General features: G+C 39.9%; 1 protein-coding gene across 1 annotated transcript in view; it reads left to right on the top strand.

The window, feature by feature from the left end:
• The first annotated feature begins 480 nt into the window (after positions 1–480).
• FBN2 (fibrillin 2) overlaps positions 481–24,283 on the top strand; it is a 240,178-nt gene continuing 216,375 nt past the window's right edge. The window contains exons 1-5 of the mRNA XM_027098697.1: positions 481–1,176; positions 1,994–2,076; positions 7,600–7,698; positions 10,622–10,717; positions 18,892–18,987. Of these exons, the coding sequence (XP_026954498.1) occupies positions 923–1,176; positions 1,994–2,076; positions 7,600–7,698; positions 10,622–10,717; positions 18,892–18,987 (628 nt within the window). The 5' untranslated portion in view covers positions 481–922. The remainder of the gene's footprint in view (positions 1,177–1,993; positions 2,077–7,599; positions 7,699–10,621; positions 10,718–18,891; positions 18,988–24,283) is intronic.

Below are 24,283 nucleotides of genomic sequence, written 5' to 3' on the forward strand. Positions count from 1 at the left end.
TCTCCGGATCGCCCCCCTTCTCCCCAATCTGAGTCCTTTCCCCTCCCTTCACCCTACCCCTTTCCTTCCTCTTCCCCTCCCCCAGCCCCTGGCTCCCCTCGTTCCTCCCCACCCCATCGCCCCCTTACTCTGTCTCCGCCCACTCTGAGCCGGCCCCTCGGTCAGGGCTGCGCCCCACGTGTGGACGGCTGCGCTCCAGCCCCCACTGACAGCCGCCGCCCGCCGGCCCGCCCAGCGCCCCGCCGGGCCTCAAAACCCCCGCGCCGCGCCCTCGCCCGCCGCATCTTTCCCGGCGTCCAGCCTCCCGCCCTCCCTCTCACCGGCGTCTCGCCCCGGTCCCGCGCACCTCCGCCCTGCTCTTCGGCCGCCGCCGGCGCGTCGCTGCCCAGTGGAACTCCGGGCGAGCCGGGAGAAGACCCTCCTTTTCTTTGGGGGGCGACTTTTGTTTGCTTTCCAGCTTCTTTCTGGTGACTTTTGCAGCTTTCCAAGATCTGTACCCGGAGCGCACGGGAATCCGCCGAGTCGCTGCGTGCAGGCCCTTTTTTTCTTTTGAGGTCCGCTTTCTTTGTAACTTTACGCCGCGGCTGCTCGGGTTACTTTTGTAATTTCCCGCCCCCGCCTGCTGGCGGTCCTGGAGTCGCTCGGGGCAGCGGCCCGGGGGATGCAACGTGGACCGCGCGGGGCTGCCGGCCGCTCCGCCGCCGCGCCTCGCCGCCCGCTGCTCTAGAGCTCGCGCCTCGCCGGCAGTCAGCGGGCCAGCGCTCGGTCCTGGACTCCCACTAGAGCAGGGAGCCCGAGCTCAAGGGAATCTCCGGAGCCGACGAAGGGCTTGTTAGACCTGACTTTTTTCGGGCCGCGTAGATTTTGTCTTCTGAGCGCTCCGTCTCCGCGGACCACGGTCCGCGCGCTCTCAGCGCGCGCGATGGGGAGACGACGGCGGCTGTGTCTCCAGCCCTACTTCGTGTGGCTGGGCTGCGTGGCGCTCTGGGCGCAGGGCACAGCCGGCCAGCCCCAGCCCCCGCCGCCCAAGCCGCCCCGGCCCCAGTCGCCGCCGCAACAGGTCAGGCCCGCAGCGGCGGGCTCTGAAGGCGGGTTCGCAGTGCCCGAGTACCGGGAGGAGGGCGTCGCGGCGGCCAGCCGCGTCCGCAGGCGAGGACAGCAGGACGTGCTCCGAGGGTAGGTGGGCAGGCGGCACGGGGGGAAACCTCGGCTTGGCAGCTTTCCATCCCACCCCCTCCCAAAACTCAGTTCTGGCGGCTAGAGCCGAGGCCCCTTCCACCAGTAGACCCCGAAGACTCCCAGAAGCGCCTCCCCCTTTTCCTCAGCAGTTCGGCCGGCAAAAAAAAAAAAACACAAAAAAAACCTCCCTCGGGGGGTTGGGCAGCGGGTGGGTCGGAGGCCCCCGGGTGCGGATCGCGGAGCGCCTGCAGAGCCCGCCGTGCGGGGACAAGTTCCTGGCGGAAGGCGCGCTTGAGGCCGCCCCGCGCCGGGGCTGGGCAAGCCTGCCTGCTCCCCACCGTCGGGGGCGCAACTCCCGAGCCTTTTGTTTGAGGACGTGTGCGGGACTTACAGCTCATTCTAATCATCAAGCCGAGCGCTCCACCTTCCGACTCGCCATCCTTGACATGTCGGGGCCAAAGTAACAGTTGATCAAGGAGGGATGGATTTGGGGACGAGGGCAAGGATTTTTGAAACGGAGTGTTCCCTTTGTTCTCTGCATCCGGAGGCTAGAATAGTAGCAAATTATATGTTTCCCTGTTTCTTTTCGCTCCTTAAAAAGGTAGCAACGGAGGGCGGATGAAAGGCAATGTTTAGACATTTCTGACCCTCCTCATTCCAGTGTCTAGCTCGTTCACTTCCACGTCTGAGCCCCAAGCCCCAAGAATTTGACGTGTAGTTTTGGTCTGTTGGTTGTCCCATAAATGTTACGAAAACTGCTAATGTATTACCGCACCCCTCTCTAAGTGTGCGTTACTTCACTTGTCTATCACAGGCCCAACGTATGCGGATCCAGGTTCCACTCCTACTGCTGCCCGGGATGGAAGACGCTCCCTGGAGGAAACCAATGCATTGTCCGTGAGTGCTAGGCTGGGATCGCAGTTTGGGGGCAGCACGCTCGGCCCCATCTCAGGGCCGACCTCTTGCATTCAGTCGTTTGGACACACATTTGCGTTTAGAATCCGGTGGCCACATAGCAGTAATAATTAGGACGCGCGGCCCCATTTGAATGGTGGGGAAGAAGCAGCCAGTTTGCTTCGGTTTAGACTTCACTTGTAGACTCTGTTGAAGGGAAATAATAATAAAGGTTTCAAAGATACTTGGAAGTTTTATCTTTCTATGTCTATTAATACAAACTGAAGGGGGAGTACCGCAATTCCCCAGATAACCCACACCACTTTTTCCTGAAGGAGAGCAGATAAGACCACAATGTGATTATGTAAATTATCTGCCTTTTGACTCTGCAGGAGGTTTAGGCCTTCTGAAGATCAAGCTTGCTTAGGCCTCCGTACAAAACCGCTTTATTATCTCTGGTTTCATCTCAACAGTCATCTAACATAGATATGAAAGGAGCACTCTCAGAGATTTAGAGTTGATCCAGGTTAACGAAAATTTTAAAAGAGAGAACTCCTCCAAATGGCTTGACTTTTTTTTTTTTTTTAATTTTTGGAAGACATTTAGGAAATTTAGGATTTCCAGATCCCAGATCTCATAGTGTACAGTAGATTTCCAAAGTGTGAGTCTTAGAACTTCAAAAGTTTTGCATATCTGACCTTAAAAGTTTTGATTATTTTATTCAGTTTCCAAAGTGTATACCCAGCTCTCCAAGTTTTAATTGGAGAAGTCATTAGTTATCATTATCAGCCTCACAGTGGTGGACTATGGGATGTCTTACTTCACACGCCTGTGAATTTGTGAGTTGAAGTGTGACTGGCCTTTTCTTGTGTATTTATAGAGCACAGCCACATTTGCCTTGTTGGGAGGACAGCCAGGTGTCATAGCACATTTATTTAGAGACAGTCTTGACTTTAGATTGACCTCAATATTCTCCAGGGAAAAGATAATTATGCCACATGAAGAGAGAAAAAGGGCAAGCCACACTAGCCAAGGGATAATAAGGATGTAGTGGCATCTCTGACTCTATATTTATTGGTTTTGTGGGTTTGAGATAGACACTTGATGTTATTTCTGTGCAGTTTTTAAAAAGGCATGGTATCTCAAGTGTTGTGAATACTAGCTTCTTATTATTTCTACCCTAAAAATCCCACAGTATCCAGTAATGAGGCAAAAACAGGAAGCAACAACTGTGTTCTTTAGGGTGATTCATAAATACTTTAAATAAACCTTTTAATTATAAGCCTTTACTTTTATTAAAAAGAATGGAAGGGTATTGGATATTTTCCCCTCCAGCACATAAGTCGTATACATGAGGCGTGTGTAGAGGGTGCATTTACTTTTTCAGACCAGTAGGGTGTTACTGTGCCTGCTTTAAACTTCCATGGTTCCTAGAATTCTGAAACAGCTAAGTCACTCACCACACACCTGCCATACTAGCCGGGAGTGACTTAGGCACTGCGGAAAGTCTGACTCACTAAATGTAATGAATGTGACTGCCATTATTGAGTTGGAGAGTAGCCGAGGAGAAGGGATTGGTTTATGGTACGTGTTGAAAATCTGTAAAGTCAGATTTTATTGGATCAGTGTGGAATGGGAATTCCAGAGAACAGAGTCTTCCAGAATATTTGCAGTAGGAAAAAAAAATGTATACGTATATATATGGCCCTCTGAGTGTCAGCTTTAAATATATTTTTGCTCTTTGAGTAACAGTGTGCTCTTTACATGTTTAGAAAATCAGCTTTGGAAATCTCAAAGTAACAGTGAATATTGTAGCCCTCATTTCTGATACTCCAAGTATTTGGGTGCTTATGAAATACACTGGAATGTACATATATCATAAATCTATACAAAGCATAAACTTTGAAATGTTCTTTATATCTCCAAGAAACACTTACAGTACTTGTGTCAAGAGATATCTACAAAAATATTTATTAGCACATTTAAAAGGTAATTCAAATACCCAAGACTATAAAATAGTGCACAAAAGAGAGGGAGACTGTAATGCGTTTATATTCTCTTGCATGGGTCTCATCTAAATTTTACCTTAATATTTTGCATTAAATTCACTAGTTCAATTAGTCTGACATTTAAAACTGTAGTATATGGAGGTAATAACTAAATTGAAACCATCATAAAGTCAAAATTAAGAATTTTCATTCCATGAAATTCTGCCATTTGCAGCAATGTGGATGGACCTAGAGAAAATTATGCTTAGTGAAATAAGTCAGACAAAGAAAAAAATGTATGATATCACTTATATGTGGAATCTAAAAAATAATATAAATGAATGTATGTGCAAAACAGAAACAGACTCATAGATACAGAAAACTAGTGGTTACAAAGGGGAGAAGTGGGGAAGGGACAAATTAGGGGTACGGGATTAACAGATACAAACTACTATGTGTAAAATAGATAAGCAACAAGGATATATTGTATAGCACAGAGAATTTTAACCATTATATTGTAATAACATAATGGAGTATAATCTGCAAAAACACTGAATCACTGTGCTTACACCTGAAACTAATATTGTAAATCAACTAGACTTCAATAAAAAAAGAATTTTCATTCCATGACTTTCTTATGATAACAAATTATTTATTATATTTATTGAATTTCCATCATTTAGCAAAAGAAAAGCTCTGAGGAAACTTACAAAAAGAGAATAAGTGAAATACAAATAGAAAAAGAGGACCAAAGATTAATTTCCTTATACATTTATACATCAACATTTTTTCTTTACAGAAAGATATTAAAATGATCAACTCTTAGAATTTTAATCTGGTTGGCCTTGACCAGGCTTCATGAGAAGATATTAAAATAAAAATATACTTCTCAAACTACTGGAAACTTAATGCATTTTGATTTGAGTCTGCGTCTTGTTGTTATTGTTCTTAATTGTGGCCTGCAAAAATCACTGAAGTACTTCCAAACTTCCAAATATTTGTTTCCAAAAGGATGAAATTGACTTTCTCACTCTCCATTTGTTTTTTTAAAATCTTGTTAGAACATGAAGCAATGGAAAAGTTTGCTTATTAATTTTTTTGTTGTGAAATTATACTATGAAGAGCATTTTGATCAGTGAATAACAGTGGGAAGGGGTTGGCCCAGAATCATAGCATTTGAGACCCGAAGAGACATCAGAACATTCCAGTATAATCCTTTTGTTTTATTTTACCAATGAGAAAACTAAACCCAGAGAAGCTGTGGGTTTTTTTCCGAGCTTGCAGTGGGTCAATGGCAGAGCGGGAACTCAACCTCAGACCTCTTGCATACCATTCATTTACTCTCCACTGTGCCATGCATCTTCTCCCAGCATCACTGAAATCCCAACACCCAGGTCCTCTCTCCTTTCCCCTCTGGTATTTCTGGGCCTCATCGTTTTTGTAGTTGTGGGAGGGACAGATATTTAGATGAGATGTACTATAGTTTGAGATGAGTGTGAAGAGAAAGAGCCTAAGCATTCTTGCTTCTCATGGGTTCACGGATATACAGGGTACACCTGTGGCCATGACAGGGCTCTGTCTGAGGATGAGTAGTCTCCAGCCCATCAGACCTTCTTTGGGTTTAGGACCTGGGAAGGGGCACTTTGTATATAATGTAAGCCTGGACTAAATGTCTACCTACTGAGGGTAAGGGGGCTTTGAGATAAAACAATGTTTTAGTAAACATTTTTCATTGGAAAGTTATTGGTGATCAGAAAATCTAGCACATTTTAAGAATTAATAGTCAACTCCATGGCAGAAGCCATGTTCTTGCCTAAAATTGTTTTTTATCTTCACACTATAATTTATGACACTTTCGTTTATAGGGAGTGGTAATAGAGATGCCGGCCATATTATGTGGGTGTCAAAAGGCAATCCGGAGAAGAAAAACATTGAGTTAGTTCATTTCTATAGAACACACCCTTTACATTACATATTGAGGGGCTCAGATCTCTTTGAAAGTTGTGAGACCCCCTCCCTAGTGAAAGATACATACACACATTTACATACATATTTACAGCTAGTTTCAGGGCATTCCCAGACTCTCCTCTTCCTGTCTTCATGCATCCACTCATGGAGCATTAAAGCACTTGCCTGTGTGCACAGAGAGAATTCACTTGTGGGTATAGAGATAAATCTCTCAGCTCCTAAATGAACTGACTCTAAATATGGGAGAGACTTCCCATTTGAAGGCACTGGACTACCGATTTTGAGGATCTGTGGTATGTGCTGTGTCAGTGAGCCTAACATTCTTTGCTCTGATGACCCTCATACCTTGGAGGTCATAGCTGCAGGAGGCTTTGACTTTCCCTCCATCAAAATGTCGCAGCAGCTTTTCTGAGCAGCGGGAATAGGCTAGGTTGTGGAGGTAAAATGGGAGAAGAAAGGCTGGAGGAAGGAGAGAGAGAATTATTAAGGGGAACAAAGATTGATGATGGGGCAGGTCAGATACCAGCCGGGAAGGAATGTGCATGGAACCCCTGGGGCTTGGCCAAGTCGTTAGAGCGTGGAGCCTCCAGCTCAGCCAATTTCACATTCTCTGTCTCCTGTGAAGGTCCTTTACAGAGTTGGCTGCGTTTTCTGAAGGTATGCAGGACCTCTAGGTTTCCTCAACCCTCCCAGCTTCCTAGGACCAAGACTGTCTTCTCACCGTGAATTCTGATTATAAACTCTTTCCCTTGAATGGAAAAGATGACCTGTGTTGATAAGAGTTGAATGATTAGGATTATGGAACTTGAAGTAGCTTCATTTGTGTGAACATTATCATAAGGATACTTAAGAGACTTATTCACTTGTCTACAATGGGTAATTTTGTTGTATATCTGAAATTAGGCATTATATATCACATATTTAAAAACATTTTTTTAACATCTTTATTAGAGTATAATAGCTTTACAATGGTGTGTTAGTTTCTGCTGTATAACAAAGTGAATCAGCTATACGTACACATATATCCCCATATCCCCTCCCTCTTGCATCTCCGTCCCACCCTCCCTATCCCACCTCTCTAGGTGGTCACAAAGCACCGAGCTGATCTCCCTGTGCTATGTGGCTGCTTCCCACTAGCTATCTATTTTACATTTGGTAGCGTATATATGTCCATGCCACTCTCTCACTTCGTCCCATCTTACCCTTCCCCCTCCTCGTGTCCTCAAGTTCATTCTCTATGTCTGCATCTTTATTCCTGCCCTGCCTCTAGGTTCGTTAGAACATTTTTTTTTTTAGATTCCATATATATATATATGTTAGCATATGGTATTTGTTTGTCTCTTTCTGACTACCTCATTCTGTATGACAGACTCTAGGTCCATCCACCTCATTACAAATAACTCAATTTCGTTTCTTTTTATGGCTGAGTAATATTCCACTGTATATAATATATCACATATTTTATATCTTAATTTTTCAGGTTTATTGTTTTTAACTATAGTTTTCTTATTTTGTAAACTATGGTTTATTACCTAATTGTTCGTTCGTTTCCCTGTTGTGCTTTCTACAGCAATTTGTAGAAATAGTTGTGGAGATGGATTTTGTTCCCGTCCTAACATGTGTACTTGTTCCAGCGGCCAAATATCACCAACCTGTGGATCAAAATCAAGTACGTTTTTAATATGTGACCTTATTTACTGCATTATCTGTAAGATTTTGAGTAAATACTAAATGTCCTTTTCAATGAGGATATAGACCCATGATAATTTTCCTAACTAGGTCAGTACTAATCTTTGGAGTAAAAATCTTTGGTGGCTTAGTTGTTGCCACCAACAACTAAGGGGTAATGGGGGAGTGATTTTCATTAAGAAAAATGATTTCATACTGGTCCAGATGCTATGTGTCTATTCAGTAAAAGAGCCTGGATTTAGTGGAGAAGTAATTCTTTGCGAGTAATAGCTATAACTTAACTGGGTTTTTACCATGTTGCAGGTACTGTTTTAAGTGTTTAACTATATCATTTTATTTAATTCTCACATGAATATTATGAGATACTATTATTACCCCATTGACAGAGAAGGAGGATGAGGCACATAAGTTTAACTCGCCCAAAGTAACATGGATTTGAAGCCAGGGATTCTGATGCCTAAGCCTGTAGTCTCAAACCCTCAGCTCTGTTTATTGCCTTTGCTTAACTCCTGTGGCTCATATCCTGTTTTGTGGGTTAACTAAAGGGGGAGGATAAGAGGATTGAGATGACAACAACTGTTTATTGTGTACTGACCAGATGTTTTACATATATTAGCTATTTTGCTGTTCACATACTGACTCCCAACAGCTCTGTAAGATCACAGTAACAGTGGGCTAAGATTGTGTTTTTCATGACCTAAGTAGAAATTGATGGGTCTTTAGGTCCAAGATTAATCTTTTAGGCCAGTGTTTAAGGTAATATTTTATAGCAAGGTGGAAGCAGATATTATTTATTTAATTGCTCAATAATTAAATAAATCTTTGTCTGCCTCAAACTAGTGTGAAGTTGTTATATTTTTAACACTTCTCTCTACAAATTTTCCCTAAGAAAAGGTAATAGATAATTTATCTGATTGAGGAATATAAGATTCAAGATTCATATAACAAATGTCATTGTCTGATGATGAAGCTTCTGATTAATGCTCTAGTTTCGTTTTCTGTGAAAATAATCTGTCATTTTCCCGACCTTTGAAAACCTGTTATTTAGAATTCATCGAGACTTTCTTGACCACCCTGATTAGCAAACTTCTTCCACTACTTTCCTGAACCTCCCTTGTCTGACTGCCTGGACGATACCATTCCCCATATCTTCATTATCCTGTTCTCTTAGTTTTCTCAACTACACCCTCAGCAAAAAACCCAAACCTGGAGAAATTTTTTACAGTTCAGTTTCTTAATTCCTCTACCTGGGCAGCTGAACAATCACTGGCTGACCCTCAGTTTATGGTATGTAATTTAATAGAGGATCCCTGAATTCATTTGGCCTTGAGTAATACTGGCTGCCTTTCCACCAGGAACTTTTCTCTCCTTTCCAGTCCTCAAGATGCTCCAGCTCCACAAAGCATTTAGCACCATTAATCAGTATCTTCTTGAAATGCTCTCTTTTCCCTTCACTTGTAAAATATTAATGGCTCACAATACTCCTTTTCTTGATTATTATTTCTTAGTCTCCTTTCTGTACCTTCTTTATTAGCCTTACAGTCACAGCTAGGTATTCCCAAGAGTTCTGTCCTCCCTGGGTGAACTTGTTTACATATATGTCTTCAGTTACTACCAATGTGTTGCTAACTCATAATGATTATCTCTAGAGTAGCTCCCTCCACTGAGCTTCATATTCACATGTTCCATTTCCTATTGGACTTCTCCACTTGAATGGATAGTAGGCATCTGAAACTGTGGCATGAAACTCTTGATTCATTGTTGACCACAGTCTACTTCTTCCACAGTTTCCTTGGCCCCAGCAAATGGCAATGAGCTCAGTGCCCTGATGTCATAATGGACTTGGCATCCACTGTCACGGAGCTTACATCCCTGTAGGGAGACAGACAAAACACAAGTAAACAAACACCACAGAGTCATTATAGATAGTGGTAAGTTCTCGGAAGGAAACTTTGCTGTGAAGGAGAACAGCCTGGAGCCAAGGGGGAACCTAGTTACAGGAGCCAGACAAGACCACTCTGATGAGACGTGATATTGCAGCTGAGTTCTGAAGGATGAGAATGAGCCAGGCATGAGAAGAGCCAGGGAGGGACCCTCACAGGGAGAGGAAGTAGCAAATCAAAAGACCTTTCCTCCACTTGAGAAACTGTGAAAGGTTCATGTGATTACAAAGAGGAAGATTGGGAAGAGAAGGTCTTAGAGAAGCAGGCACATCCAGGGAGATAATACACGGCCTCCTTGGTCATGGAAGGGTTGCATTATATCCCAAATGCAACAGGGAATCATTGAAAGGGTTTCAATAAGAAAATGAAGCAATGCCATTTATATTATTAAAAGATTACTGTAGCTGCTCTGCAGAGAAAGAATTTGAAGAGGGTAAGAGTAGAAGCTAGGGAACCTATCAGGAGGTTACTGCAACAGTCCAGGTGAGAGATGAGGGTAGCTGAACCACACAGTATCAATGGCGACAGAAAGGAGAAGATGGATTTGAGATGTATTTTCCAGTGGAACCTGCAGACCTTGTTAAAACACTTGATGTGAGAGAAAGAGAAGCAGTTGCTTAAGCACTGGGTGATGGCAGTGCCAGGTCTCAGCCACCGCATTCTGAATGGATACATGAGTGCTTCCTGCATCCTAGAACTTACACTTCTAGTCACCTTATATTTCCTTCTTTTAACATTGAAAGTGTAATAGATTTTAAATATATACTAAGTAACATATGTTGTAACAGATATGCTCGTGTGCATACTTACTACAAATAAATAAAGGTATGCTTGGGTCATAACATTTACTTCCATAGAATACATTTGTCATTAATTGGGTATTTAGTATAGTTTTATAACTCTCACAGATACTATAATTCTGGTGATTGATAATTTTATGTTTTTTGTTGTTCTTTGCAGTTCAGCAGTGCAGTGTTAGGTGCATGAATGGTGGGACCTGTGCAGATGACCATTGCCAGTGCCAGAAAGGATATATTGGAACTTATTGTGGACAACGTAAGCAACATTGGGATAGACTCGATTTATTAGAAATAATTTGATTGAGTGGGCGTTTGATACTGAGTCGTAACTTAAGGTCTTGTAAAGGATCTTAAAATCCTTTAAAAATATGTTGATGTAGAAAAGACATACCTTATAGCTGAATACCTAATGTTTTCCAGTTCTTTAAAAATTTTTGTTTTAGAGTATTGATGTTGTTGAATATTACTAGTGCTTTATCAAATTTGACATATATCACAGGTAAATATTTACTTGATTTTCTTTTATCTAGTTCCATAAAGCATGGATACCTGTCTGAAAAAAATGGTAACGTTCGCTGTGATCTCTCTCTGTTTTTAGGATATCCCAAATTTAACCCTAGCAGAGCCAATCTTATAAATTGTCCTTTGCTCAAATATATTTTATTATTTAATACCACAGTACAGGGCTGTGAGGTGATTTTTTTAAAATCATGTCATTGTGAAAGAGGGAGCTTTAATCCAGCAAAGCTCTTCACTCACTGGAGAATATCCTATTATAATCACAAACAACCTTTTAGCAAGAATGTAAGGATGATAGCTCTTGTATTTTGACTTATCACTGGGCAATACTTTAGGTTAGTGCTTCCCAAATTGTGGGACTCTTACAGGAATCCCCATATTTTTAAGTATGGATGAGTAGAAGGACATGATATTAACGAAAGTTGAATCATAAATAGTAAGAAAGTCCCTTTTCACTCCGTTTGCATTTCATCAGGTGCAGCATCTAGGTTTGCTGCTAATCATCAAGGCCTCCCTAAGAATTGTTCATTAACCATTTTAACATAGCAAGACCATGTCTTAGATGTGCAAGAATATCTAGCTTGTTTTAAACTAACCTTATTCTGGTTTTGTTGCAGTTTAAAAAACTTCTGAAATTATTGTAAAATATATATAATATAAAATTTACCATTTTAACTACTAAGTGTATATTCAGTGGCATTAAGTACATTCACATTGTCGTGCAACTGTTGCCAGCATCCATCCACAGAACATTTTTTGTGTTGCAAGACTGAAACTCTGTACCCATTAAATGCTATCTCCCCATTTCCCCTCACCCCACCTCCTGGCAAGCACCATTCTACTTTCTGTCTCCGTGAATTTGACAGCTCTAGGTACCACATATAAGTGGAATCATATAGTATTTGTCCTTTTTGTGGCTGGCTTCTTTCACTTAGCACAATGTGTTCATGGCTCATTTATGTTGTAGCTTGTGTCAGAATTTTCTTCCTTTTTAAGGCTGAATAACATTCCATTTGTGTATATGTCATATTTTGCTTTTATCTATTTGTCCATTGATGGACACTTGAGATACTTCCACCTCTGGTTACAAATAACACTGTGGTGAACCTGGGTGGATAAACATACATTCAAGTCCCTGCTTCAGGTCTTTTGGATATATACCCACGACTGGAATCCAGGGATCATATGGTAATTCTGTTTTACATTTTTTGAAGACCTACCCTTCATACTGTTTTCAATAGTGGCTACACTGTTTTATATTTTACTACAGGTGGGAACCAGCAGTGCACAAGGGTTCCAATTTCTCCACATCCTCACTAACAATTGTTATTTCTGTTTTCTTGACGGTAGCAATCTTAATGGATACAAAGTATCTCCTTGTGGCTGTTGATGTTATTTTTGAGGTTGCCTTCAGGTTTGGGTAATTTTAGCTTTCTGTTTATAAATGCTATGAAGTTTTCTTTTAAAATAATTTAAAATAAACAGGTGAATTGATTTAAAGAAAAATATTCTCTTAAGGTCAGGAGTCGACAAACATTTTCTGTAAAGGCCAGATAGTAAATATTTTACACTTTGTGATCCGTGTCACTATTCAACTCTGCCATTGTAGTGCAAAAGCAACCATATGCAAATAGAAAAGCTTGTCTGTGTTTCAGCAAAACTTTCTGGACACTGAAATTTGAATTTCATATAATTTCCACGTGTCACAAAAATATTATTCTTCTTTTGATTTTTCAACCACATAAAATTGTAAAAACCCTTCTTAACTCATGGACAGCACAAAAACTGGCAGTGAGCCAGATCTGTCCTGTGACCCATAGTTTGCAGACCCCTTGTGTAGGTGGTTCTCAGGTATGGAAAAATCTGTTAAGCTAGCCTGAGATTGAGCCTGGGAAATGGAATCTTAAGGAATTTGAGAGAACACCGTGCACTGAGGCCAGTTTTTTGCAAGAATAGAAGATGCCAGTGTAATAACTTTTTTTAGGCTAGGGTTGACCAGGTGAGAGCAGGAAACAGCTGGACAACAGTGGATCAGATTGTAACAAAATTTCTTTTTTCATAAATGATTTTTTTCTGTATTTTTTCATACATTCAAGCATTTTCCAAATTTTATACAATGGACTCTAGATTATAACTATTTAAAAAAGTCTATTATGAACACCATATTTATTTATTTATTTATTTTTATTGGAGTACAGTTGCTTTATAATGTTGTGTTAGCCTCCACTGCACACCAAAATGAATCAGCCATACACAGACAGGTATCCCCTCCCTTTTGGACTTCCCTCCCATTTAGGTTACCACAGTGCATTAGGTAGAGTTCCCTGTGCTATACAGCATGTTCCCATAATTTGTCTATTTTATTTATAACAAAGCAGATTTATACCTTTTTTTACATCTACAAAAACATTAGGAGATCTGATTGTATCCCTATTTTATAGAATTCAATAACCAGAGAAGAGACACTGTTATGCTTCTTGAAACTCAGCCTTTTACTCCTCAGGGAGAAAAATCGTAATTCCTTTAGAATTGCAGGGGAAGAGCCTTGCCTCAACTGGTCTTTCAGAGTATTTCGTCAAACCTATCCTAAAACTAGCCACTTTTGCCTGAATTCAGCTGCTGTACCTGTCTGGGGTATGTGTGTTTATGTATGTATTTTCCTGAAAGTTCTACAGAAAGCGCTCTTGTAGGTATGTCTCTTCCCTGCTTTTCACACAGAAATGGGAAATGAGGTGATGGAAAGTAGTTTCCCATCCTGTAGGAGGTGCTTTTATGTTCTTCTGCCCCTGTGACAAGCCATATTGATGTCACCACACTTTTCAGTCAGGGGAAAGGGAAAAAGCACTGGGCCAGAAGCCCATCATACATCTGAAAATTTGTCCTCTAGATATCTCATGGGACGGAACTATCCTTGCCTAACATTTACTCACGGGTAATAGAACATTTGGTTCAAGAAAGTTATATAACTTAAAAAATTCATTAGTCCCAGCACATAAGAAGGTGATGGTATGATAACTAGAACATGTCAGCTCAAGAAATGGTTTAAGGAAGATGCTTTCTAAGTTGTCTTATATAGAGAGAGTATTACTGGGAGTAAAGAGGTGGGTGTAACATAACAGTATCAACTTGTAAACCCAGAAAAATCCTGGAAATGTTTTTTAAAATGAGGATTATAAAAACATTAAAATTGCTTAGCTGCTTTCCCAGAAATGTAGAAAATGTTCTTTAGAAAGCACTCTTTCATTTCCTTCAGCAATGTTTATTGAATAACTACTGTATGCCCCACATTGTGCAAGGTGCTGGGAGTACATCAGTCACCAGCAAGATGATGCCCAACTTCTTAGAGCTTATCTTGTGGTAGGGAAGACAGGTAACAAGTAGGTGAAAAGTGAAATGCCTAATACAAATTTAGGGAATGAGAAGTTCTAGAACAATAAATGAGAGTAAGGGGGAGAGAGTCTGGGTCAGAATAAGCAGTTCTCTGCTATTTTTTAACTGGGGAATCTCTGAGAAGGTGACTTTGAACACAGACCTGAGTCTGTGCTTTTAAGTCTATGGGAAAAGTGTTCTAGACAGTGGGAAAAGCAAATACAAAGGACCTGTGGTGGGAACAGATTACATACATTTTGGAAACAAGAGGAAGACTTATGTGGCTGAAGTGAGGGAAAGAAATAATGGCAGGGGATGAGTTCAGAGACAAAGGTGTAGGGCCTCATAAACCAAGGAAAGAAATTTGGACTATCCCCTAAATATTATGGGAACCCATTGGTGCAGTTTGAGCAGTGGAGTGATACAATCCGATTAACATTAAAAAAAAAAAATCACTCTGGCTGCTGTGTTGAAACTGGATTGTAGAAATGGCAAGAGAGAAAATGAAAGGGCCAGTTAGGAGGCTAGTGCAGTGGTGCTGGTAAATGATGTTCTAGTAACTGAGGATGGGATAAGTGTTTGGATTAAGCTTGCATTGGAGGTAGAATCTATGGAAGGAAGTGTGTACTGATGGAATGGGTGTGGTGAATGAGACTAAAAGAAAAAGCAAGATCCATAATGACAGCTAGAACGTTTGGCTTGAGCTCTGGGCTGAATGGTGATGCCATTTCCTGATATTCCAAAGACTGAGTGGGGAGTGGGTTGGACTGGGGTCAGATGGGGCTAAGAGCATGGGATATCAAGAGTTCTCTTTTGGATTTGATAGTTAAAGAAGTTTGTTAGACTTCCAAGTGAAAAAATCTATGAACTCAGCTCTTAGGAGAGAGGTCAGAGATAGAGATATGACTTCGGGAGCATATAGATTGAATTTTTATATGGTTAATCTTTTAATTGTAGGCCTAGACAAAGATCACTAGGAAGTTGGTGCAGGTAGAGAAGAGAAGAGGGCTGAAGCCAGAGCCTTGATTGCTGCCCAACATTTTGAGGTGGAGAAGAGAAAGGAGAAGCCAGCAAAGAGTGAGGAAGAGTAGACAGTGAGACAGGAGGAAAACTGGGAGAGCATGGTAACCTGGAAGACAAAGGAAAAAGGTAGTGCCTGTAGCAGAGATTTATATTATCTCATGTAGAAAAATAGGCTTTTGTTTCTTTCCTCTTTGTAGCGTTTTAACCTGGTTTAGCATCTGTTTTTATCCCATACGTTTGTGTAGAAGTAACTACCATAATTTCAGATTTGACTTATGTCCAAGTGTTTGTACCTATATTGAGTGGTACAGGAGTCTGTCTAGTAATAACAGACACTTGTCATATTACCTAGCACAGAGTAGGTGCTCAGTAAATATCTACTGAATAAAAATATTCAGGCTTTGGCAGTCATGATCAGGGTTCTATATCACAGGCTGACCAGCTTGAAACAGGCTTTGCTTCTCCCTTCTCCCCAGATCATGGCAGGCAGTTAAGAAACCAGCTCATATTTCTTTGCATAGTCGTCTTCTTCCTTGCCTTTTGCTTTGTCCCACACTAGGTGTAAGCAATTATTTTTTTCTTCCTGAGTGGTCAGCATTCTTTCCATGGTGGAAATTTAGGCTTATACAAGTTTCTTTCCAACTGCAGTTGAAAGGTAAATTTGTTGCCATTATGTCTTGTTACTTTATAAAATAACTTTTATCCTAATTTATTCAAAAGAAGGAAATTACCTCTTTTTTTTCCTTTTGGTCCACTTTTATATCTGCATTGCCTGCTTCTCTTCTTTGGCTATTGCTCTTCAGGGTAAACTTTGGTTGCTGTAGAACAAGTCTTGTTTTTCATACAGATCCTTTGCAGTACAAAAAAGAAGGGGACTTAAGATTGTAGAACACTTTAATGTGTAGCCACTGTGAACTTTGCTTTTTACACCATTTTATTTAATCCTCAAACTCCTCTGGGGTAGGGACTATTAACTCTACTTTATAGGCAGGGAAGCTGAGAATCGGAAGGATGACGTGATTGGGATGTGCTGAGCACAGCAGAACTCCTCATCTGTTCCCTGCTTTGTACCGCCTCCCAAAAAGGTGGGAAGAATCCTGCGAGATCTTGACATATTTTGGGAGCTTTTGAGAATCTGCAGTACATCAAATACTACAGTAAATGAGGGGGATACAAAGGCAAACTCCCTATGGTCCCTCTCCTGGAAGAGCTCTCTCTCAGGTGAGAGTAGGAATAGAAGCAAATGGCTGTATTGGCCAGTCTCATCCTTCTTGTTCAGAGGAACCCTTGGTACTTCCTTAAATTATTGAAGTCACCGAAAATCTTTTGTTTAAATGGGTTATACCTGCTGATATTTACTGTATTAAAAATTAAAATTGAGAAATTTAAAAAATTATTTCATTTGAAGTAACAAGCAGCCATGTTGCATGTTAATATAATTTTTTATGAATAATAACTATGTTTTCCACACCAAAAAAAAATTTAGTGAGAAGAGAGGCATTGTTAGTCTAACCTGTGTAGGTTAGCCTGGATTTCATGTGTACTGGGCGAGCTCTCTCCAGGAGGTGCTCCAGGCTTATCCAGCCCTCTTCTCCTCACTGGCATTTGGAAGCTCTGTCTTGGAAAACCCTGAGAGAAGCCCTCCCTCCGCCTCCCCAGGGATAGATCCTGAGTGTCAGTCATGGATGCGTTTTCCCGTTCACGTCATAAGGGTTAGCATATGCATAATGAGAGAACATGTCTGGGACAGTGACTTTCATTTACATTTCTTACACCTTGATAATATTTAAAGAAAATTCCTTTCATATTAATTAATTACATTAGGTGAGTGTTACCCATTTGCAGTATACCTTTAGTAATCAAAATACTCAAATCCTTACGGTTGTTTCTGTGAAATTATACCCTACCGAGAGTTCTCTTGACAGATTTTTGTTCCTTCCACATTCCTGTCCACCTCCATCTTTCTCATGCTTCTCACGACCTTTATTTCGCGTCTTTTATCCTGTGTATTTATCGATCTAACTTACTGCCCAACTGTTTTTCCAAGGCAGTGATGAATTGGACTTTCTAGTAAAACTCAGCTTGGGACAAGTGAAGAAGTGGAAAGGTGTGGTTCTTAGGGGGACGTTCCTGTGTAGACATACAAAGAATTCTGCTTTGGAGCGAAGCCTGATGCAGACAAAGAATTTTAAGACCATTGGCACACTGATGCTTTAAGATGAAGGTGTCTTGTTTCAAAGTTTGCTTTGGTATTGCTACTATGAGCAGAAGAGAAACCATTCTGTGTGCTCTGGATGATGGTAGGTAATCGAGCTGCATGTTCCTGGTAAGGAAATAGCAACCCTCTTGCATCTTTAGATACTGCTTTATTTATTGAGCTTCCCATTCCCGATATGGCCGTCACTTGAAGCGCACATAAATGTGCTCTGCCTCGTCACTGCTCTTTCGTGTCTTAAGTCCTGTTTTGGAGGCACAGGTCATAGAATGTAATCCTCTTCTACTTCTGTGAGGACAGAGTGTTAATCTGTTCAACAGGTGGGTAGGTTATGACAGCTTGTAGTATTGGTATTTTCTCTTGCAGGAGATGAGATTCTTGAATTCAGCTGTCCTCATTATGTTTCACAGGAATACTTATTTTTCAAGTAATCTGAAGGGTGATTTTTTAAGGACACTTCCTTGGCTTGGGTCCTGGCTGCTGAGTTGCTCCCCTTGGGAGGTGCAGTGGGGAGAGAGGGTGGGGAGAGAGTTCAGATTCCTTTCTGACTCACTGGCTCCCTCTGGGCCACCTGACTTCCGAATTCTGGTCTCCCTGTCGCAAGTCCAGAGTAGGGGGAGTGTGTGCTGCAGGTGTTTGTCATCATTACTTACACATTTTGAACTGTGGGTTAATTTCATAAGGAAGAACCTTTTGTGTTGACACAGTGAGGTTTTCCCCTTTCTTTCTTTCTATAAGTTGACACGTTAGTTACTTCTCTTGGTATTTTATTGCTGAATTGATAGTATTTTCCCCCATTTTTCACGTTAGCTTTGCCTTTTACTTATTTATTCTGCCTTCGGTTTTGGCTTCCTTTTCTTTGTTTTTTTCTTTTTTATTGCCATATCCTCTTTATTTTTTCATATTGCATTTTCCTCTGCTTCTTTTTCTCCCTCTCTCTGCTCTCTAAAGTCTACAATCCTTTTCCTTCATATTTTAGTCACCTTTTACCTATGAAAATAGATTATAGTGTTAATAGAACTGAAATAGAGGATCGAATCATTATATTCTGACTGTATGGGCATTAGAGCCAGCCAATCCTTGTGATTCTGATTTAAAAAAAAACTTTTACCAAATGCTTGCTTAACAATGTGATTTACATGAATTGTGTAGGTTTTGGTCTCAATATACACTGAAATATATTTACTTAAATGTGTGATGTGACTTGTTTTAGAAGTAAGATCCATTATTGCTACATTTCTGCACTACTACATTGTACTTGGACATTTACTGTACAGTGAGCTTCTTGTTGTGTTTGTGTGCAGCCGTCTGTGAAAATGGATGTCAGAATGGTGGACGTTGTATTGGACCCAACCGCTGTGCTTGTGTTTATGGATTCACTGGTCCACAGTGTGAAAGAGGTAAGAAGAGAAAAGAGAACCTCCCTTTGGAGAAGTTTATCTTGTTGTAAATGTGTAATTTTTTATCACTTGATGAAAAAATCTAACGAAATAATATTTTCATTCTTCTTTGATTATGTCTATAACTTGCATGGTCAGATTTTGAGATATAGCTAATAGCAGCTGAAGTGTCTCAGTTTTTTCCACCAGAGTGAACTCAGTTCAGGAGGCCAACTCTGGGACTCCGGCTCTAGAGTAATTCTGAGTGAGTGACTGATGGCAGAACCTAATAATTTGGAGTTAATTCAAATTAGGAGTCACTGTTGGCAGTGTGGCCTCTGTTAAAAAAAAATGTAGCATGTTCTTGGCTGCAAAACCAACAAAATTCTGAAATAAATTGCCCTAACTAACAAGGAAATATATTACATTGCATACAAAAATTCCAGAGTCACTGGGCTTCAGGTAGGACATGATCAAGGCTTTCATTCTGTTGTTCTACTTCTCTTGGCCTTGCCTTCCTTTGTCAGTTTTGCCCTACCCTCCAGTTCTTTATGGTTGTAAAATGACTGCCAGCAGTAACTAAGGGAACATGCTTTCTTGTTCACATCTAGAGAGAGAAAACCTCTTCTTTAACCATGGGCCAATACTAGCCTTCAGAGATACTCCATACACTGATTGGATTAAGCTTGAGTTTTTGAACCAGTCCCTGGTAAGAGGAATGGTATTAATACGTTCCATGTAGACTTACCAGGACCTGCCTTTGGAGCAGGAGATGATGAAAGCCTCTCAAAGTCATCTATCTGAAAAGGAGAGTTTGGTATCAACCCAGTAGAAGTTGTGTTGGGCAGGAGGAAGGGGGTAGGGGAGTGGGTACTGGGTAGGCATCCAGCATTGTCCACCTTATCCATGTAAATGGTCGGTCAAGCCAATATGAAAACAATTTACCATAATTTAAATAGCAGTTAAACTCGTGACCTGTAGACTACTGAAAATCCCCAGTGTTGATGCAACAAGTGAACTATTAATAATGTTCTGATAGCAAAAGGGCATATCAAAGAAGGTAAATTTTATAAAACGGGATAACTGTTTAGCACTGAACCATAAAAGTAAAATAAGCTTAAACTAAAATCAATATTACATAATCATTCATAATTACATACATACTCAATTGATTTTCCCAGGGCTTTCATAGCATCTAAAGTTGTATAGTGCTTTCTTTGTTGTGAAACTTTGAGTATATGAAGCTATGTCATTGAAATGTTACAGATAAGTAGTGGTGATGGTTTATATATGTGTAGAGGCTTTGAATTGCAAAGAAACCTTGTGTTTTTAAAATTATATCCATTACACTGACAAAAACTTAATCCTGGTATTCAGGTTGAAGTTTGAGAAGAAGCTGAGAAATTAGAATTATATGGTGAAGTTTGAAAAGTAAGATGTATGCAGCCTTTTAACATACACTTGTATGTATATGTACATTAAGATATTTACATTATTCCTAAGGTAATAGAGATTTCTTGGGACCGAAGTACATTCCACAAATGACAGAGTTTATAGTTACACTTAGGACAAATTTAAATGTCTTCACCAGATGCTTTTATTTTGGGAAGAAAAATTAATTGTGAAATGTTAGCATAAAATGATAAGTTGTTGAGAATGGAATAAAACAAATTTCCGAGATGATAAGTTTATTTAAACACCATAGAATGGAAAATAGTTAAATTTATAATTTCTAACGTAGTTATAATTGGTGGAGATGATGTTCATTTTTCTGGAGGTCATGTAAACTTTGTAGCACTTTTATCTTGAGCAGATTTCAAATTCAATTCCTAATTGGCAAAGGAATTGTGTAGTTTCGAGAAAGAGGCTTCCAGGCATTACATCGTTATTCTGCAACAGTTATTCATTCATTGGGTTTGTTAGTCCTTACTAAATTTATGGAAATTCAATAAAGACTTAACATATATTTTACACGTACAGTAGCATGTTTTCAGAAGAATTACAAAATTTATTATTTAATGCATTGGCCTGAAGGATTTTTTTTTTTAAAACATGGGTTTGTTTCTTAAAAATCTTTTTAAGTACTAACCTTCAGATGAAAGTTCTAAAACTTTGTTTCTTCCAAAGAAGAAATTAGCAATTTCCACTCTTAGATTGCAACTCTGAACTTTAAACCTTTTGAAAGATATTTTCAATTGAATTTTTAATGTGTAATAGCTAACCCACTGAAAGTGGAGTTCACAATTTTTCTCAAGAAACATTGTCTGCTTAGCTACAAAAGGAATAATTTATTTATGTTGACATTAGTGAATAGGCCCACGTGCCCAGTTTACATTTACGGTTCATATTGTCTTTTTCAATGATTGAATTTTCAAAATATATGTTCTTTGTTCTCCTAGAAAAAACTCTTTTGTAAAATTAGGGATACTTTTCATTGTTAATGTAGAACACATATAATTTCTGTTTAAATTGGTCTCTTGGGATCAGTAGTGTGATAAACATGGCAGCTTTTTCTGCTATCTGGGCTTCTGGCAGACTGGTTTCCGGACTGGAGACAGAGACTGAATGGTAACCAATGGCTGGCATGATTGTGGTATTTAACTTGAGTCTTGGTGCTGGGTAAGCTGAGCCTTTTTGGAGTTCTTTCCTCATTCTTGCTGATATGTACAATGACCTTTTATACTTAGCATTGAAGAAAGAGTTCTTGTGGTCCCATGCTGATTGTAAAATGCAGACAGCTTAGCTATGTCCAAGGCACATGACAATATTCATTTTTTTTGCTTCTCTCTCCATAAAGATGACATTTGAAATAAGATAAATATTGCACTTAATATAAACCTGAAAATACATAGACATGCATTCATCATTATATATCAAGACTTGGTGTTTTTTCTCTAACACTTAAAATATACCTTATTATTTATCAGTAGAAACTTGGAGGGGGCAGGCAGGCAAGAAATGAAATTACCTGAGGGATTTCTGGACTAAGTACAGTGATTACTTATTATAAACTCCAGTGTCCTGGAGACTTCCCTGGTGGTCCAGTGGTTAAGAATCCGCTTTCCAATGCAGGGGATGCAGGTTCGATCCCTGGTTCAGGGAACTAAGATCCCACATGCCGCGGAGCAAGTAAGCGCATACGCTGTAGAGCCCTTGCACCACAACGAAAGAAACCATGTGTCGCAACTAAGACCCGATGCTGCCAAATAAATAAATAAATATTTTAAAAAACAAAACAAAACATGGCCTGCCCCAGGTCCCTGTTTCAACTTCTATACCTTAAATGGTTGTTGAAATCATATTTTGTAATGGAATTTTCCTTGATGCTTATATAGAGACCATCTGTTAGAAATATATCCTAGGGCTTCCCTGGTGGCACAGTGGTTGAGAGTCTGCCTGCCGATGCAGGGGACATGGGTTCGTGCCCCGGTCCAAGAAGATCCCACATGCCGCGGAGTGGCTAGGCCCGTGAGCCATGGCCACTGAGCCTGTGCGTCCGGAGCCTGTGCTCCGCAATGGGAAAGGCCACAACAGTGAGAGGCCTGCGTACCGCAAAAAAAAAAAAAAAAAAAAAAAAAAAGAAATATATCCTAGACCCTTTTAAATTATGCATAAATTACTACTACAAATTGTTAAACAACTGTTTTTTTAACAGTTTGTAGTAGTAAACATGTAAACATGACTTACTTTTAAAAAGTGTGTAAATTTGGTAAAATTTCAAATACCCTTATGCTTAGTGATATTTCCTTTAAAATGTATATCTTTCAGTAAATGGTACCTTAAAAAGGAGAATAGGAAATTTACTTTTTAACCTACTGATGTTTTAAAGAAAAGTCCCTTTTGTTAATCTGAATCTGCCTCAGAAAAAAAAGTGAGATCAAGTTGCAAATGTTAAAGTTTATAAAATCTAAAGTATCACGCCTTTATGTGAAATGTAAAATGGACGGATTTCCCTTCAGGATAACTTTCATAAAATCATCCAGTTAACGCATGAACTCAGTGTTGTAACTCAGCTTCTGCTCGAATACTTCCAGTCACAGGGTGTGTGCTAGCTCCCTCCATCGTGAGACGGAATTCCGTTGTCAGAGTCCTGGCTGTTTAAACTCTGCGTTATTATGCTCCTGCCTAAGCGGGCATTTAACAGATGTGTAGTGCCTCTCTTACTGTCTAATTCAGGGGGAACGTGATGATGGTGACTTCTCTAAAGGCATCCGTTATAACTTACTGCTCAGGATTGTGTGATGGCACCTTAAAGTCTTGAATTATTCTGTACATTTTTGTTCATCCACTCACATTTCAGTTGGTAAAGTAACTGTGACTGTTATTAAACCTACTCAGACCTTATCCAGATTCTCCAAGAACGAGAGTGGAGATTGGCAAATTAGGGTTTTCCAGAATTCTGGGGATTATGTAGACCAGACCAAACTTTGTGCAGAAATAAGTTATACATTTATTAATCAACATTAATTCCATGCTCTTGGAATTTATTATAAAGTATGCAGGGTGGGTTTGTTCAGCCTATGGACATTCAAGTAGCATAGTAAATTAATAATGTGACCAGGAATACAGGAGAGTGTGGTGAGAGAACAGACTGGAATTCTGCAGAATTCTGTATGCAGTGGATTTGATACTTGCAAGAAACGAATAGGCAGTACTTTTAGAAAAAATTCCTCCCATTGTAATCTTCTTATCTAAAGGTAACGTGTGTTTGTTATAAGGTAATTTAGAAAATAAGACAAGGAAAAACAAGAAATGCAATTATTTATGATTTTTCTCCAGTCAGAATTAATTACTTTTAAGATTTGGGTTCTACTTTGAGTCCTTTGTTCTACCACACATATGTTGCTTACAAAGAATGGGCTGTTTCCATTCTTACTGGAATCAACTGTAAGAATATTTCATGTTCTGTAACATGAAATGTACTTATATGCTGCTGCTTCTTTTAGGTTATGACCAACATTGTACTAGATTATGGATTATAATAGTTACACTGCATGTTGTAATAATGAGGGCTAGGTATCTACATTCTAAACAGCTGTATGATATTTGTAAAGTTATTTTCTCTGTCTCACAAATGAGGAAGTTTTGCCCACTTCAAACTTATGGTAGCATTGGGGGTATTAGAACGGGAGGAGGATCTCCAACAATCTGATTTCAGACCTTAAATTCAGTTATGGTGATATAGCTGTCTGCTGTAATTACATTTTTTATTAACATTTAACATTTAAGGTCATTTTCAGGTTCTCTTGTGGTTTTATTGGTTTGTTTCTTAGCAAAGCTCTGATAAAAATCTATGTAGATAAATCTATATCTTTGA

This window comes from Aethalodelphis obliquidens, unplaced genomic scaffold (assembly GCF_003676395.1).
Source record: "Aethalodelphis obliquidens isolate GAN/ISIS:26980383/991018 unplaced genomic scaffold, ASM367639v1 scaffold4, whole genome shotgun sequence".
Taxonomy (NCBI): domain Eukaryota; kingdom Metazoa; phylum Chordata; class Mammalia; order Artiodactyla; family Delphinidae; genus Aethalodelphis; species Aethalodelphis obliquidens.